At 43.2% G+C, this 14746-nt stretch overlaps 2 protein-coding genes across 2 annotated transcripts in view; one reads left to right on the top strand and one right to left on the bottom strand.

The window, feature by feature from the left end:
- The first annotated feature begins 852 nt into the window (after positions 1-852).
- Positions 853-7226, top strand: TMEM252 (transmembrane protein 252). Its single transcript, XM_070590656.1, has 2 exons — positions 853-1175; positions 4713-7226. Exons 1-2 carry the CDS (start codon positions 913-915, stop codon positions 4948-4950), a joined length of 501 nt encoding a protein of 166 aa, XP_070446757.1. The 5' UTR covers positions 853-912; the 3' UTR covers positions 4951-7226.
- A 3175-nt stretch (positions 7227-10401) lies between these two features.
- Positions 10402-14746, bottom strand: part of PGM5 (phosphoglucomutase 5) — a 168014-nt gene continuing 163669 nt past the window's right edge. The window contains exon 11 of the mRNA XM_008512759.2: positions 10402-11910. Within this exon, the coding sequence (XP_008510981.1) occupies positions 11821-11910 (90 nt within the window). The 3' untranslated portion in view covers positions 10402-11820. The remainder of the gene's footprint in view (positions 11911-14746) is intronic.

A 14746-nucleotide genomic window follows, 5' to 3' on the forward strand; every position in this document is an offset into this window, starting at 1 on the left:
TGCCTGTGGCCATTTTTGAGAGCAGAAAGGGTGGGATTTGGTTCAAATATTTCTAGTAAGCCAAGAATGGTGGCCAGTGGTTAAGCAATAAGCAAAAAATTTTTATCAAATGACTATGTATTAACCAGAAGTGACTCTAGGATCTCAACATTTGGGCCCAACAATGGGAAAGACACAAAACCAGAATCAGACAGAAGTTACCAGGTCATGACCTTTTACAACCATCCCCAGAATTCTCCCCAAATTCCTAAAGCTCTGTCTCTTACAATCCTTATCTCTGGCTCTCTCCTTCCCCCTCTGCAGATGCTCATCTTCTTGTCAGCAGAGAAGGAATCAGGGAGGTCACCCATGGGCTTTTCTCTTGGAATTTCTCCAATTTCACAGTGTGAGGGCAATAAGGAGAGATTCATTGAGAGAGGCAAGACAAACATGTCAAGAGCCTTTCCAAACGTCTTTTTAGCACAGAGAAAGAAGAAATCAGCAAAGGACCCCCTGCCAAACCCTGAAGAAGCTAGTTCATCAAACAATGCTGATTTCTCCAGCATTCGTGGGGGATTACCCACTGTGCGCATTAAGAGACCAGCGCCCTTTTAATCAAAGGATGGGAGACCTTCCCTCAAGTAACTGGGGCCACCTGAGGGTCCTATCCAGCTTGGAAGAGCGAGACAGCGCTGGGAAGCCACTCATTCTTGGAGTACCTGATGATATGTTTTTAGGTTAATCCTCCAAGGATATTATAGTTACTTTCAGTGGTTAATGAATAGCCTCTAAGTGCTTGCTCCATTTAATTGTCCAAAGGCCATTTGGTCCCAGAGTGTATAAAGCTGTGAGCTGGCTAATGAGAGCATTCTCTCCCAGCAAAGGAAGCAGAGGAGTGGCGGGGTCAGGGAGCTGGCTTCCCAAGGAGCAGGGATGCAGAACAGAAATCGCCTGCTTCTCTGTGCCCTTGCCCTCCTGACAGGCTTTCTGATGATCTACCTGGGGGCCACCTTCATTTCCTCAGGCTCCACATTTGACTGTCCTGGGAACCTGATCCTGCCTCTTGGCTTTGTGATCCTTCTGAGTGGAATTTTCTGGAGCACCTACCGCCAGGCGAGTGAAAGCAAAGGGGTATTCAACCATGTGCTCAGACAACACCTTGCTCATGGGGCCCTGCCCCTGGCCACAGTGGACAGGTATGTGCCAAGAAGCCAGAGGACTAAGGAGGGCTGAGATGGGGACTGAGTTTTGGAAAAGCTGAATGACTTCTAATTCCACTGTGGAGCAACTTGCATGTCCCATGGGGCTATATGTCTGTATTCTCCAAACATTTATTGTTGGGAAATTACCCTGGGCTTAGTCCATAGGAAGAATGGCGTGGTCTTTGGGGAAAACCATGAAGTAAGGGGAATTTGCCTCAGAGAAGCATCCTCCTCACTTCTCCCCGAGTGAAAACTTACCTAAGTCAATTTAAGAGGCCTTCCTCTTAGGTTCTTTTGTTGTGTCACGGAAGATGTCATTAGAGGCAGGTGATGGTTAGTTAGTCCCCATAACCTGACTACCAAGTTATAAGGAAAGCAAGTCCCAGACCAAATTTTGCCACACAACAAATGAGCAAGCCAGCATAAAAGCAGCCTTGCACCCTCTTCATGAGGTCAGTGAAGGCCCAGCTTGCCATCCTTTCAGGTGTTCTGATCACACCTTGCATGAAAGATTCATTCGAGGCAAGGCAATAATATTCCAGAGGTAAGATTCAGTTAACCTTACCATCTCACACCCATTCGGATGGCTATTATAAAAAAAAAAAAACGGGGGGCTGGCCCCGTGGCCAAGTGGTTAAATTCGCACGCTCCGCTGCAGGTGGCCCAGTGTTTCATAGGTTCGCATCCTGGTCACGGACATGGCACTGCTCATCAAACCATGCTGAGGCAGTGTCCCACATGCCACAACTAGAAGGACCCACAACGAAAAATATACAACTGTGTACCGGGGGGCTTTGGGGAGAAAGAGGAAAAAATAAAATCTTTAAAAAAAAAAAAACAGGACACAAGTGTTGGTGAGGATGTGGAGAAATTGGAAACCTTGTGCACTGTTGGGGGAAATGTAAAATGGTGCAGCCGCTGTGGAAAATGATGTGGAGATGCCTCAAAAAAATTTAATGTAGGATTAGTATTTGATCCAACAATTCTACTTTCATATAGACAAAAGAATTGAAAGCAGGACTTGAACAGATATTTGTCCAGCAATGTTCATAGCAGCGTTCTTCACAAAGGTCAAAAGGTAGAAACAACACATATGTCCATCAGTCAATGAGTGCATAAACAAAATGTGGTACATACAAACAATGGAATATTATTCAGCCTAAAAAAGGAAGGAAATTCTGATGCATAATACAACATGAGTGAACCTCGAAGACATTTTGCTAAGTGAAATAAGCCAGACAAGAAAAGACAAATACTGTAAGATTACAATGAGGTAACCAGAGCAGTCAAATTCATAGACAGAGAGTAGAAGAGTGGTTACTGGGGGCTGGGAGTGGGGAGGTGGGGAGTCATTGTTTAAAGAGTACAGACTTTCCATTTGGGATGATGGAAAAGTTCTGGAGATGGATAATGGAGATGGTTGCACAACAACGTGAGTATACTTAATGCCACTGAACTGTACACTTAAAATGGCTAGAGTGGTAAATTTTATATTATATATATATTCTAACATAATAAAAAAATTTCAGTTAACCTTATGGTCAGTATCAGACAACCAGAAAGCTCCTAATTCTTAGCTGAACTTGGGACCATTTAGGGATGAAACCTCAGGCATCATCCCTAAGGTGCAAGTTGCAAGACTCCATACATTTTCTTGCCCTCCTCATCTATCTAAAATATTTTAGCCACTCCATGTATCTTGAATACAAGTAATTTTACCGATGTTGGTTGAGTTTTTATATTACTATGCTAATTATGATATACGCTAATATACTAATTACAATAACCAAACCCATTTCCAATGTTTATTATACTAACTAGTGAGGTCCCTGGGTTTGATCAAAAATTAAGATAACCGGAGCTGGCCCTGTGGCGTAGTGGTTAAGTTCGTGTGCTCCACTTTGGCATCCCAGGTTCACAGTTTCGGATTCTGGGCGCGGACCTACACAACCTGCCAGCCATGCTGTGGCAGCAGCCCACAGAAAAAGTGGAGGAAGATTAGCACAAATGTTAGCCCAGGGCTAATCTTTCTCAGCAAAAAACAATAAATAAGATAATTAAAGTGACTGTAGAAGATGCTTCTAGAGTGGTGATTTTTTTTTTTTTGTATAAATGTTAAATGATTGCCCCTGAAATGTGAATTCCTGGTAAGAGTAACTGATTACCTTCAGGAAGTACTTTAAATTTACCAACACAGGCATAACGTTACACTGTGCTGTTCTGAAACATTGTAAAGTAAATTATGGACAACAAGACACTCCCATTTTACTGTCTCTTCCTGTTGCAAGTAATGGATGCCCAGCCCACTCAGAATGGCTACTAAGTCAGTCAACGGAAAGTTACATTTCTCAGAAGGATTTGTATTCACAATGGGTACCGAGGTAGAGGTATCAAATCAAATGTGTCTGCAATGGTGGGATTCAGGGTCCTGGGAATGTGAATTGGCACAGGAGGTGGGGATTGGGAGTCATTGACGGGATTTTGGGTGGGCAGCAGTCATCCTGGAGCCTCTCAAATCAGTCCAGGGATTGGCTTAACTTTCTGTCTTCAGTGTCTTCACACATGTGCCCCATGACACAGCCTTGGCTATTCTGAGTAGAGAATGAGATTTATGCCGTACAGTAGACAGCTCCTTCAGCTATTTGGCATCAGGCCTGGTAACATTTGGAATGGATCTGTGGCTCCAAATGGCAGTCCCTGTTCTGTTGTGGTTACACACCATAAACACTCCTTGTAGGCACTGGAAGGATTTGCTCTATAAATACACAACTCAACCGAGATCACCCTCTCTCTTCCTTACCTCCACCCACCCCCAATCCCATTCATGATGGAGAAGCCAGAAGGATTTAGCAATTAGTAACATTGGGCAAGATTACCAATGAGTACATCAGCTCTGGCTTGAAAGGCTGCTTTAGCCGTTGGCCTGTTGGCATGGAAAGAGCTGCATGTGAAACCTACATAAAGTCGTCAGTTGAAGTAGTTTGAGAAATGAGTATTTTTTAGGGAAACTAGCTGCTGAGACTTAAAAGCGTGATAGGAGAAAGACAAGCATCTGATATAGTTCAGGAATCTGCATGCAGCTGATTTTCATTCATTATTTTGTTGGCTGTGAGGATCCAAGACAGTGAGTGCAATTGAGTAGCAGACAATGTGTGTGAATGAAGACAAGGATGTGGATGGACTAAATAACTGGGTAGAGAGAAGTTCCACAGTCAAGGTCCCCATGATAAGGATCTCACACTGAAAGTCCCTGGTTCCAATGAGTAAGAGAGAGGGAATAGCTTGGAATAACCCACTGGGGAAAATATGGCTATAGAGGCATACATCCTATGGTTGATAAAGAGGATTATGCTGAAAGAACAGCACATTTTTAAAAAACTGGGGATGCCAGGGAAGAAGTGCATCTGTTTCAAAATCAATGTTTCTTAACAGTTTAACTTCACACAATGTGATTTGAGAGAGGCAGACATATGCTTCTTTGGCATTAACCACTCAAATAACACATGTGTTTGGTGGCATTTTGTCCCCCAGGCCAGATTTTTACCCTCCTGCTTATGAAGAGAGCCTTCATGCCGAAAAGCAAACCTGTCCTGCAGAGGGAGAGGCCTCGAATGTTCCTCCACCTCTGTACACAGAGATGGGCCTTGAATTTGAGGATGAAAATGATGCCCACCCAGAGGCTCCACCGTCCTATGAAGAGTCTGTAGCAGACAGGGTGGCAGCAGCAAGGCCATCTCAGGATGCTGAGAGGCAAAGCCCGGAGTGCTGAAGCAGGGGAAGTCTCCAGCACTCCTGCCGCACCCTCAAGGGAGACAGCTGCTAATAATAAACACAGGCAAGGGACTGTGGGAGGAAGAGCCACATCAGGGACCACACATGAGAGACAGCTCGCTGAGGGGGTGCTGTGTGTGACAGCAATGCAAGTCCACAGAGGTGCTTGGCCTGCAAGTGCAGGGTCCGGGCCCTGGAAGGGTATGGTCAGCACTAAGTAAACATTTCAAAGGATTCGCACTAATCCCAACCCAGGTGAATTTTTGGGCTGCAAAAGTGTTGTTGAGAGAGCTATGTTCCACAGAAGGGCTTTCTGGTCTCACTCAACTGCCCTCCCATCACCTCTGTGCCCAACAGGCAGGAATAGATGCTGCTCGATGGGATGGCTATGTGCCTTCACGCCTACATCACCTAATAATCACAAAGGGAAATTACGCTAGAAATGAAGGGGCATTCTCATTTATTTTGTGGGTTGTTCAGTGTCTTGTTGGCTGGTTTCATAGTTATCTCCATTTTCCATACAACCAGAGTGACACAGTAATTTATTCTGTGGGAGATTTACCCTTGGGACCCCTGAATGTTGTTTTATATTATCTTATTTTAATTATGGGTATATTACTTCTATATGAAAGGAAAGTGACTGTAATATTTGCTTTCAAAATGCTTAAAACACCAACTTTTAAATGAGTATTTTTAAAACAGAATCATTGTACAAGCGGATTTGACAAGATATTTTTAGAGACTCAAGTTGAATACACAAAATACTTAAAAATCCATAATACACTGAATTCAGGAAAAAAAGAATTTTTCCTAGCCATAGGTTGTATCAATGTAGAATTTGACATAAGTTTTGAAAATTTTTAAAATAGACCCCTATGGTTCAATGACTTCTCTTGTAAATCTCTAGAGTTTGAAAGCAAGGAGACTAGTATGTAGTACTTTGATCATTAACAGGAAATTCTTTGTGTCTCCAAATCTAGATCCATCCCTTTTTAGACTTGGGACATTTATTTTAAAACCCAATCATTCCTCTTTAGCTTTATTATATTTTATTCTATGTTTTAATGCAAGAGGACAAGTCAGGTGGTGGAAAGAGATGCAGCCTGATGCTCTTGAGCTTGGACAAGAACCTTCATGTCTCCAGCCGTCAGTTTCCTCCTCTGTCAAGTGAGGAATTTATGTTTGGATTAATACCTACCGGTGATGAAATGTCTTTTACACGGAGAGCTCTGTGCTGCAAACTTTGTATGCATTTTATTTAGCCCTCATTTTATCTTTCAGAGATCGGTGCTATGGTTATTCCCATTTTACAGATGCACAAGCTGAGACTTTGAGAAGTTAAGAAACTTTTCCAATAACACACAACTGTTACCAAGAGGGTGAAAAGGGTCCATAGAGGGACGCACGAGGGCTTATTTACTTCAAACTTTGATGCTGGGTTAACCCTGTCTTATTTTCCTCCTCCCAGGGGGCAGTTGGGACTTCTCTCCCCCTTTAGAAAGTGGGCCCTACCAGGAGGTGGAGCCCCAGGGATGCTGCCGTGCCTAAAGCTCTTGTCGAGGCAGCAGAGGCGGCTTTACGGTTAACCAGCTGGTTTCTTTTTTAAAATGTAAATAAGCCCCCATGTTTTCTGCTTGGCTCTCGTTATGGTGTAGTTCCCTTCCATCCGATCATTATACTGCTGAGGAAAGACGGTTCCTAATCATTACAGACAGCCCCTGGCGAGTGGGCACAGGCAGGGCTGTGGACAGTTGGAGGGAAGGATGAAGATCTTTCAAGGAGGAAGAGGGCTATCCAGATGGGATGGGGCCTCTGTGGCCTCCTCTTCCCCATTATTGCTGAGTACACGAATTAAGCAGGTCTTGACAAGTGCGCAGGAAGCCACCTAAAATGAAATCTCGGTCCCTTGCCATGAAGCATGAATCTGGGCATCTGTGATTTGCATCCTTGACGTCGAGGGCATGATGGATATGAAGGTCACTCACGGTTGTTCAACAGGAAGCAATCATTTATTAGCAGTGCAATTTTATTATTCCTCTCTTGTCATCTCTTTCTGTCCCTCTACTGAGATGGTTACCCTGAAATTTCCCCTGGGGTCTGAGCACATTCCCTGACCTGAACAACTTGATCACTGGGCTCTCATCCAGAGTTTGCAGTTGTAATAGATGGTTTTTCTAACTGCTGGCAGTCATGTGAAACTAATGTTAATTTTGGTTTACATAAGAACACTGTTTTAATCTCTTTACTGCAATAAATTTTGTACTTAAACATCCACGCTTTTTGTCATTGTTTTGTTATCAGAAAAAAAAAACCAATAGAGGAAAGTAAGTCAAAGTTTTATTCTCCAGGAAAAACTAACACAGCATCCAGATGAGTTAATCTTTTTACAAACCCCAACATTATTGAACGCCAACTATTGGTTCAGAAAATAAGCTAGGTGCTTTTTGAAAAGAAATACTACTAATAGGCATTTATTGCTTTTTTTTTTTTTTTTACCACATGTACTCTGGAGTAAGCATCAACAACATGGGTATTACCCAAAACCTAAATTTGAGAGCCCCAGCAATTAAAACCCACCGGGCAAGTGAGACAAAAGTGTCCTGTTGTGGTTAGTAAGAGTTCCTTGGCCACCCTTGGAGGAGTCACTCAGGGGAAGCAGACATTGCATCCCTTCTTCCGCAAGTTTATGATAAAACCAATGGTGAGAGATTGAGAACCATGATTCCATGAATGGCAGGGAGGGCACCTGGACTGTGAGAAAGTGGAGAACAGGCAAACCTCCACTGCAGAGTCTTTGCTCATCCCCTCCTCTCCAATGTCAATGGTAGGCTCACATCAACAGGGAAGGGAAGTCCTCAGAGTTGATGGTTTTCCATTATTTTAATCTCATGATGTCCCTCGGAGAAGCAAGTTTAAGCACTCACTGCCCCGTCCCCCAGAAGATGAGCATGATAAGGTCAGTTATAGAATGCGTTATGCTGCATCTCTCGCACATCTTGGATGTAGTGTGTATATTTTTAACCCCTCCACTCGAAAACTCACAAGTGCTTTTACTGACAATCTTATTCATTCCTCAAGATTCTGCTTAAACACAGAGTCTTTGGTGAGGTATCTCTCCAGCTCACCTATATTGCAGGGCATATACTAGGTGCTAAAAGGCATGGAAAGATTATAAAGACATGGGTTTATGAGGCATATCTTCACAATATTCTATAACCTTCCGTGACAACTTAAGCTGATTCACATACCAAGTGGGCTGTCAACTGCATGAGCCATTTGCACCGACAAGGACTCCAGCTGGTTGGAGTGGAGCAGGCATTCTGCTAAGCTCTGATATCTTGGATAATCTCTTGCTGTTTGTAACTGTTGAAGGGCCAAAGACTTACTGGCAGTTACATCATTTCCAAAGGTGCGTGATTTCTCAGACCCTTCTCCACTCAGGAATGGAAATCTCCTCAAGGCAAATGTCTGGGATTTCAGTGTCCATGTGATCAAGCAATAAAATGGAGTCGTCTCTTATGTCACTACCAGGTCTCGCAAGTGCTTTTCAAACTCCCAACACCTGCCATGGCTGATGGATATTATCGTCAAAGTAATACCCATGCCTTACACTGACCCACAGTTGGCCAATCAGAAGTCACCACAGCATTATCCTTGTCATTGCCTGAATTATCTGCAGAGAACACTGGCTCGGTGCAGCCACCTGCCAGACCAATGTGCCGCCATGGGCGTGGTCATCAATCTGAGGCTTCCTGTGCAGAAAGCCTTCACGTCATGTCCAAGCCTTTCAGTCTGCAACATCATGCAACACTATTTGTCCTATGAATACTGCGGATGTACGCTAGGTCTTGGATCAATAAGATCTGATAAATGATCTCATTTTAATAATGGCTGCCTACCCATTTTCAAAGTCAGCTAATAAACTCAAGAATCATGGATGAGGCAAAACAACTTTTTGTTCTAGAGGACTGGCTGACATCTGGCAGGATATTCAGCATCCTTGGTCCCCTCCCACTAAATGCCTCCCTGGCACATATACACACACATTTCCAAACATCCCCTGCATGGAGAGTGGTACTGCCCTGGTTGGGAACCACCACATTATACATACTGTTGCTTGTCCTTGTTCTGGGGCACATGGTGTAGTGAGTGAACCCCTCAATATTAGCTGATCTCAAGAGTGTCCCTGACAGTGGCTACATTCTATCCATAATCTCTTCTATGACGGTCTCCACAAAATTCTTGGACCTCTCCAGTCATTTACTCTTAAGAAATACTGGTTGCTGGAGTTTCACCTTTAAGAACATAAAGAACACTATGTGTAGAAGAGTGACTTCTGGTCTGTCACCTCTCCTGAGGATAAGAGGACGCGCACGTGCAGCTGCTTCTTTCCAGAGCTGGGCCCAAGCACTTGCTCTGCCCGATATTCACAACCTTGTGTCTGCTTCAACTCCAGTCACCCAAGCCAAACTCTCCCTAGACCCAAAGAAGGCCTCCTCTCCAGCCATCCCACCTCTCAACTCCTAGTCTTTGTTCTTGCTACAGTCACCCCTGGTGAGATTATATAAATGGTTATAAGTCCCAAGAAACTCTACTCATTGAGAAACTCCTCAAGTGCCTAGTGTCCTGCCATCTCTGAGTCAATCTCTGTGTATTCCCATGGCAGGTTGCTTGTGCCTCTACTGCAACATTCATGCCTACCTGATTCTTTGTATATGTTTGTCAGAGCCTCTTGTTCCCAAATTACAATCTCATAGGAGCAGCAATAACGTTTTATACACCTCCTTGCTCACCAAAAACAGGACTCTGCATAGAGTAGTTGCTTAATCAGTGTTTGCTAAATGAATGAAGGAGTTAATGATGAATGAATCTATTTTGGGGCTGCTGGACACACATACTCCATAATGAAAGAAACAGGATTTTTAAATGAGAATTAATGTACATTTGAACTTGAAAGTTAGAGATAATTAATAGTTCAGCAACTTGAGAAAAAATAGATACTTTCTTACTTAGAGCTGACTAAACCGAAGAATGGATCTAATTGTGCTGACCAACACAGAGCAGAGTAGCGAATGGATGGCCATCATGGACTCCACTTTAAAGATGATGACAACCAAAGATCTAAGGCAAATTTTATTCCAGGGCTGATAAGTTTCATAACTCGTTCTTTAGAATCTCAGCTCAAAGCCACCCTCCTATTATTTTAAAATGAAGATATTTACAATGAAAGACTAGACACCATTTTAATTTCCGCTGGCTGCCAAAGGCAGTTTTGAGCAACTCATCTTGTCTGTCCCATTTATTTAATAAATTCCCAAGGTCACAATAATGAAAACCAGCCCCTGCAAGTGTTCTGAAAGGCAGACTTATCAGAATAGCTGACCACCACCGGAGTTTCTCAAATGGCGAAACAAACAGACAAGCAAAAATCCACAATCCTTGCACAAGGTTGAAATAAGGAATTTCTTTTTTATTCGATACTAAATGTCCTAGCAAGTTTCTGAGAGAAGCATAGATAGAAAACGGAAACAAATACCTTACTGGGAATGTTTCCCTGCTTGCACTAATCGTGACTAGAGCAATAATGCATTGCTTAACAGTCAAAGTGCATCACGTCATCTGTGCAAATGACACGATAAGTGAGAGTGCCGTTCCCAAGGAAGCAAAACATATGCAAACAGGTCCCATGCACCAAGTGTCTGGCTGAGCACAGACAGAGGCTGCTAGCGCTGCAAGATCCTTTTCCTAGGCAAAGAAAGCCCGTTGCGACCCTCTGCTTTCCAGCAGGGTTCCCCCTTCTCCCCTCCATCTCATCAGGCCCACAACTGTACCACCAGTAAGGTTTTCTTCCAGCATCCACTTCATTTCCTACTTTTATAGCATCTCATTCTCTCCTTTTATAGCCATTATAAGCAAGGTCTGAACTGTGTCCAAACAAGTGCATTAAAATAGGCCCTTATTGGGAGATAAGACCACAGAGAGAGCTAACGTCAGAAAGATATCAGACATGGTGGTATTTTGCCTTCGTAGAAAAAATTAGTATCAACCCATGATCAACCTATGTGATGTAATCAAGGAAGGGCCCGGAAAACGTGAAGCATTCATCTGCAGAGTTCTGCTGAGAACCTGCTTCCCGCCAGCATAGTGAATGGCTGAATCTGAAGGAATGCAGCCGGCTTAATAGCTAAAATAATATTATTTACAAAATAAGAGAGAAAAACACCCTTTGATATGTTTTGTTGAAAGTGTGCCTTGTGATTTGTAGAAAGCTTTAGAAGATGTGAGAGAAGGTGGTACAGAGACTTTGGGGAAGGGAGGGTGGAAGAGTGGGCCATCAGGTGCTTGGGGGGCATGAGGTGGGCTATTAGGAGTTCTACAACTTTCCCCCATGGAAGACCTGACCTACGATGAAAAGCTAAGTCTTCAATGCTGAGGAGGGTCTTCTCAAGTCTGCCCAGGGGTACCTATGGCTTAGGGTCAGCTTAATCCTGGCACTGAGCCTTCCTCCATGATTTCAGAACCTTTTCTCACCTGGCACCACTGATGCACAGATGCCTTGACTAACAGATTCCCGGGCTACTTATTCTTTCACAAAAGGAGAGTCTCCTTTGTATGAAAAAATATAGATGTCAAATGATAGTGCAGCTTTAACAGACAACTGAAGACCCTGTTGCATTTGGAAGAACTGTCCAAAACCAAAACAAAGTAGATTTTTTTTCTTTTCCCACCTATCCCCTACCCCCCATTAGCAAATTATCTTTTGTTTCTTTTAAAGTCATAATAGGCACAAACAGGTAGCAAGAAGGCCTGGGTGAAGTGTCTCCCGCGAGCGCTCTCTTTTGGCCCTGATGAGTGAGCTTTCCTCCATTCAGGTGATGACGGTGGGGCCCCTCCGGCCAGTTCTCTCGTGAATCTGGGATATTTTCAGCGCAATGGCTATTAGAGGGCTCAGCACGGCCTGGGAAAGGAAGAAGAAAGTCTGTGAACAACTCGAGTCAGTCACTGGAGAGCCACTGAGAAGGATTTCTATGGCAAACATCTGGATGCAATTCCAATGTGTGGCTTGCAGGCAGAGTTATTGCGGGTTGGACACCTGTTCTCTGGACCGTGGTTTCCTTCTCCATAAAAGGAACTTGGAATGGGCAGGCCAGGGTGCAGGGGGAGAAGATGACTTCCAAAGTCTTATCCAGCTCCTAAAAAAACATTGATCTAAGATAGGAAACTGCAAACCCAACTACCAAACACTGGAGCATTTCCTGAACAGAGCTTTGGGAATTAAGGGAGTTCAGAAAACCCTACAGTTTTCCTCTGCTACACTCCCTCCCCAACACGTACACCCCCTCCCACATAAACACACATCAACTGGAGGGAAGACACATCCTAAGACCAGGGGCCTGAAGAACTTACTACCTTGACGTTTCAGAGAAGGCAGACCAATCCATGGGCAAGTGCTACATAAATAACTGCTCATTTCTTCCCATCAAATAACGTGGTGGCTCCTGAGGCACCTCAGTGTCCTCTAGAAGGAGACGGCATGGATTAGAGGCCTAAGGAATAGATTCTTGGAAAGGTAAAGGACAAGAAGCGGAGTAAGAATGCATTCTTGCCCTTTAGCTGCTTATCATTTCATAGGAGTGAGGCATTGTTTTCCAAGGTGTGGAGCACATGCCACTCAAGACGATTTTAGATGGTCCAGGAGATTATTTTAGATGGTGCGTGGACACAGCGTTACTTACAAAATGTGAAAAAAGTCACTCTATTTTGGTGTGTCCTCGGTGGCAGCAGACACAGGGTAGCCCTGAGCCATAAGTGGGCAAGCCTTGTTTGGAGGGACCTAAATGCCAGGTAGAGTGTAGGGATTTAATTCACTAGCCAAGGGGACATGTCAGGGTTTTTTGAGCTAAAAGGTGACACTATTAGGGCTGTGCTTTGAAAAGATTGCTCTAGCGGCCAGTCCAGTAATGAAACACGTATGTGGCTGAATGCACTAAATCATCTTACCTTACGAAGACGGGCTGGATGGACACGCTCATCTAATCTTGGAAGCCAGAAGGGAGATGAAAATCTAGAGCCATTTTACAACAACACAAGCAAACGGTGCCTCCCTCTGGTTCCACATCCAAAAACTTGCTATACAGAAACAGAGGGGCTTCTTTTCCTTTTAAAACCCAAATGGTGCCCAGAAAAATGTCCTACTGGCACATTTTGCTGGGCCATGTTCCATGTGATGCCCATATAGGGGTATCTCTCTCTTTAGGAGCCAAGTACCCATTTGATATAGAAGTCAGATTATTAGCTTTCGTGCCTCTTGTAGTCTTTCCTCTTCCCCTTTTTTTGGCTAACTCTTCATTAACAGCTATAGAACGGATTAAAAGAGCACAGAGAAAGAAAGTGAAGTTAAAACCATCTCTTTAACTGAGGTCCTGGAGGATGAATAAAGATAAACTTAAAATATCCTATCAATTTAAGAGAATGCAGTGAAATTGAATTTGAAACATCAAGAACTGAAGAGTTAAAACATATTTTGTTTGACATCATCATAAGTTTCAACGTTTAGGATTTTCTACTCCATATCATCAAATGATGGTACCTATTGGCAAGAGGGTAGGGAAGCACATTTGTAACCGATACTGCAAATATTGTAGAAGTTCTCCTAATTGAGCGCCACTTAACCCTACAGATGAACCTATGCTTTCCATTTCTTCTGAAAAACATCCTGATTGATGTCCACAGCACACTGGATATCTGTGGCCAATAGATCACTCTCTAATATGCTCATCTACTTCTGCCTCTGGCAGTTGAGTTATGTGCTTATCAGGGGTCAGTTAAATTTATTCCTAAATGTGTTAATGCCTATTGTACTTGTTATTGAAACCATGCAATTATTAAAATAGATGTAAATCAGTGAAATGTGAATATAAATAGGAAGAACTCTTTCTATGAAAATTAAGTTGAATGTTTTGGAGCGAATTAGGTAGTGGCAATTAAATAATCCTATCAGATTAGATGTGGGTGGAATACTGTAAAATATTGAGGAGAAAAAAAGTATAGGAAATTCTTTCCTCAGATTGTTTCACAAGTGTCTTGAAAATGCCACTGTACTATAAAGAAATTAAAGGCAAACATTATAGATGATGAATTATGAGTGGGAACCTTTTGAAGAAAGTTAATCACATCATCACACCGCCAAACAGTATGCTCATATTCAAAGGAAAAGTCTTGGACCGAAGTGAAAAGATTGGCAAATGAACATACAATTATATATTTTGTGCTAAAAATACAATCGCCAAGATAGTATGCATTTAATTACCTCTTTTAACTCTCTTTCTGGATTGATGAGCCAAGCACTTGTCCCTTGTCCTGATCATGTCAGACAAGAAGGCTTCAATAATTATGCAAACTTAAGGGAAGGAAACATAGTCTTTGAAACTCCATGTGAGGAAGACCTTGAACACAGGGCCTCCCGCCTGGAGCAAAGAGCCCCAGGCCCACCCAGCACAGAAGCCAGGCAGCCATCTTCCCTCAAAGGACCATGAGGGTTTGGGAAGAAGGACATCAGTGATGGTTACCATGGACGGAACACTAGTGAGGTCCTTTCACCCATTTTCCAGGAACCCAGAAAGTCTTCAGATGTTGGTATGACCCTAAAGAGTTCTGAGGAAAGGTCTCCAATAATGCCCAAGACTGAATTTTTTGCCAGCCTTGTGGGATGGGAGCTTCAAGTCATAATTAACTTAAGGATCATAAGGTAATGTGTTTTTTCTTGCCTGAGTGTGTAAATATATATGTGCCGT

This window comes from Equus przewalskii, chromosome 22 (assembly GCF_037783145.1).
Source record: "Equus przewalskii isolate Varuska chromosome 22, EquPr2, whole genome shotgun sequence".
Lineage (NCBI taxonomy): Eukaryota > Metazoa > Chordata > Mammalia > Perissodactyla > Equidae > Equus > Equus przewalskii.

Excerpts from the sequence above, each read along its gene's own strand:
- TMEM252 (XM_070590656.1), top strand. The coding sequence starts at position 913 with ATGCAGAACAGAAATCGCCTGCTTCTCTGTGCCCTTGCCCTCCTGACA. Across the intron at positions 1,176-4,712 it reads CCCCTGGCCACAGTGGACAG|GCCAGATTTTTACCCTCCTG; the intron begins GTATGTGCCAAG and ends TTTGTCCCCCAG.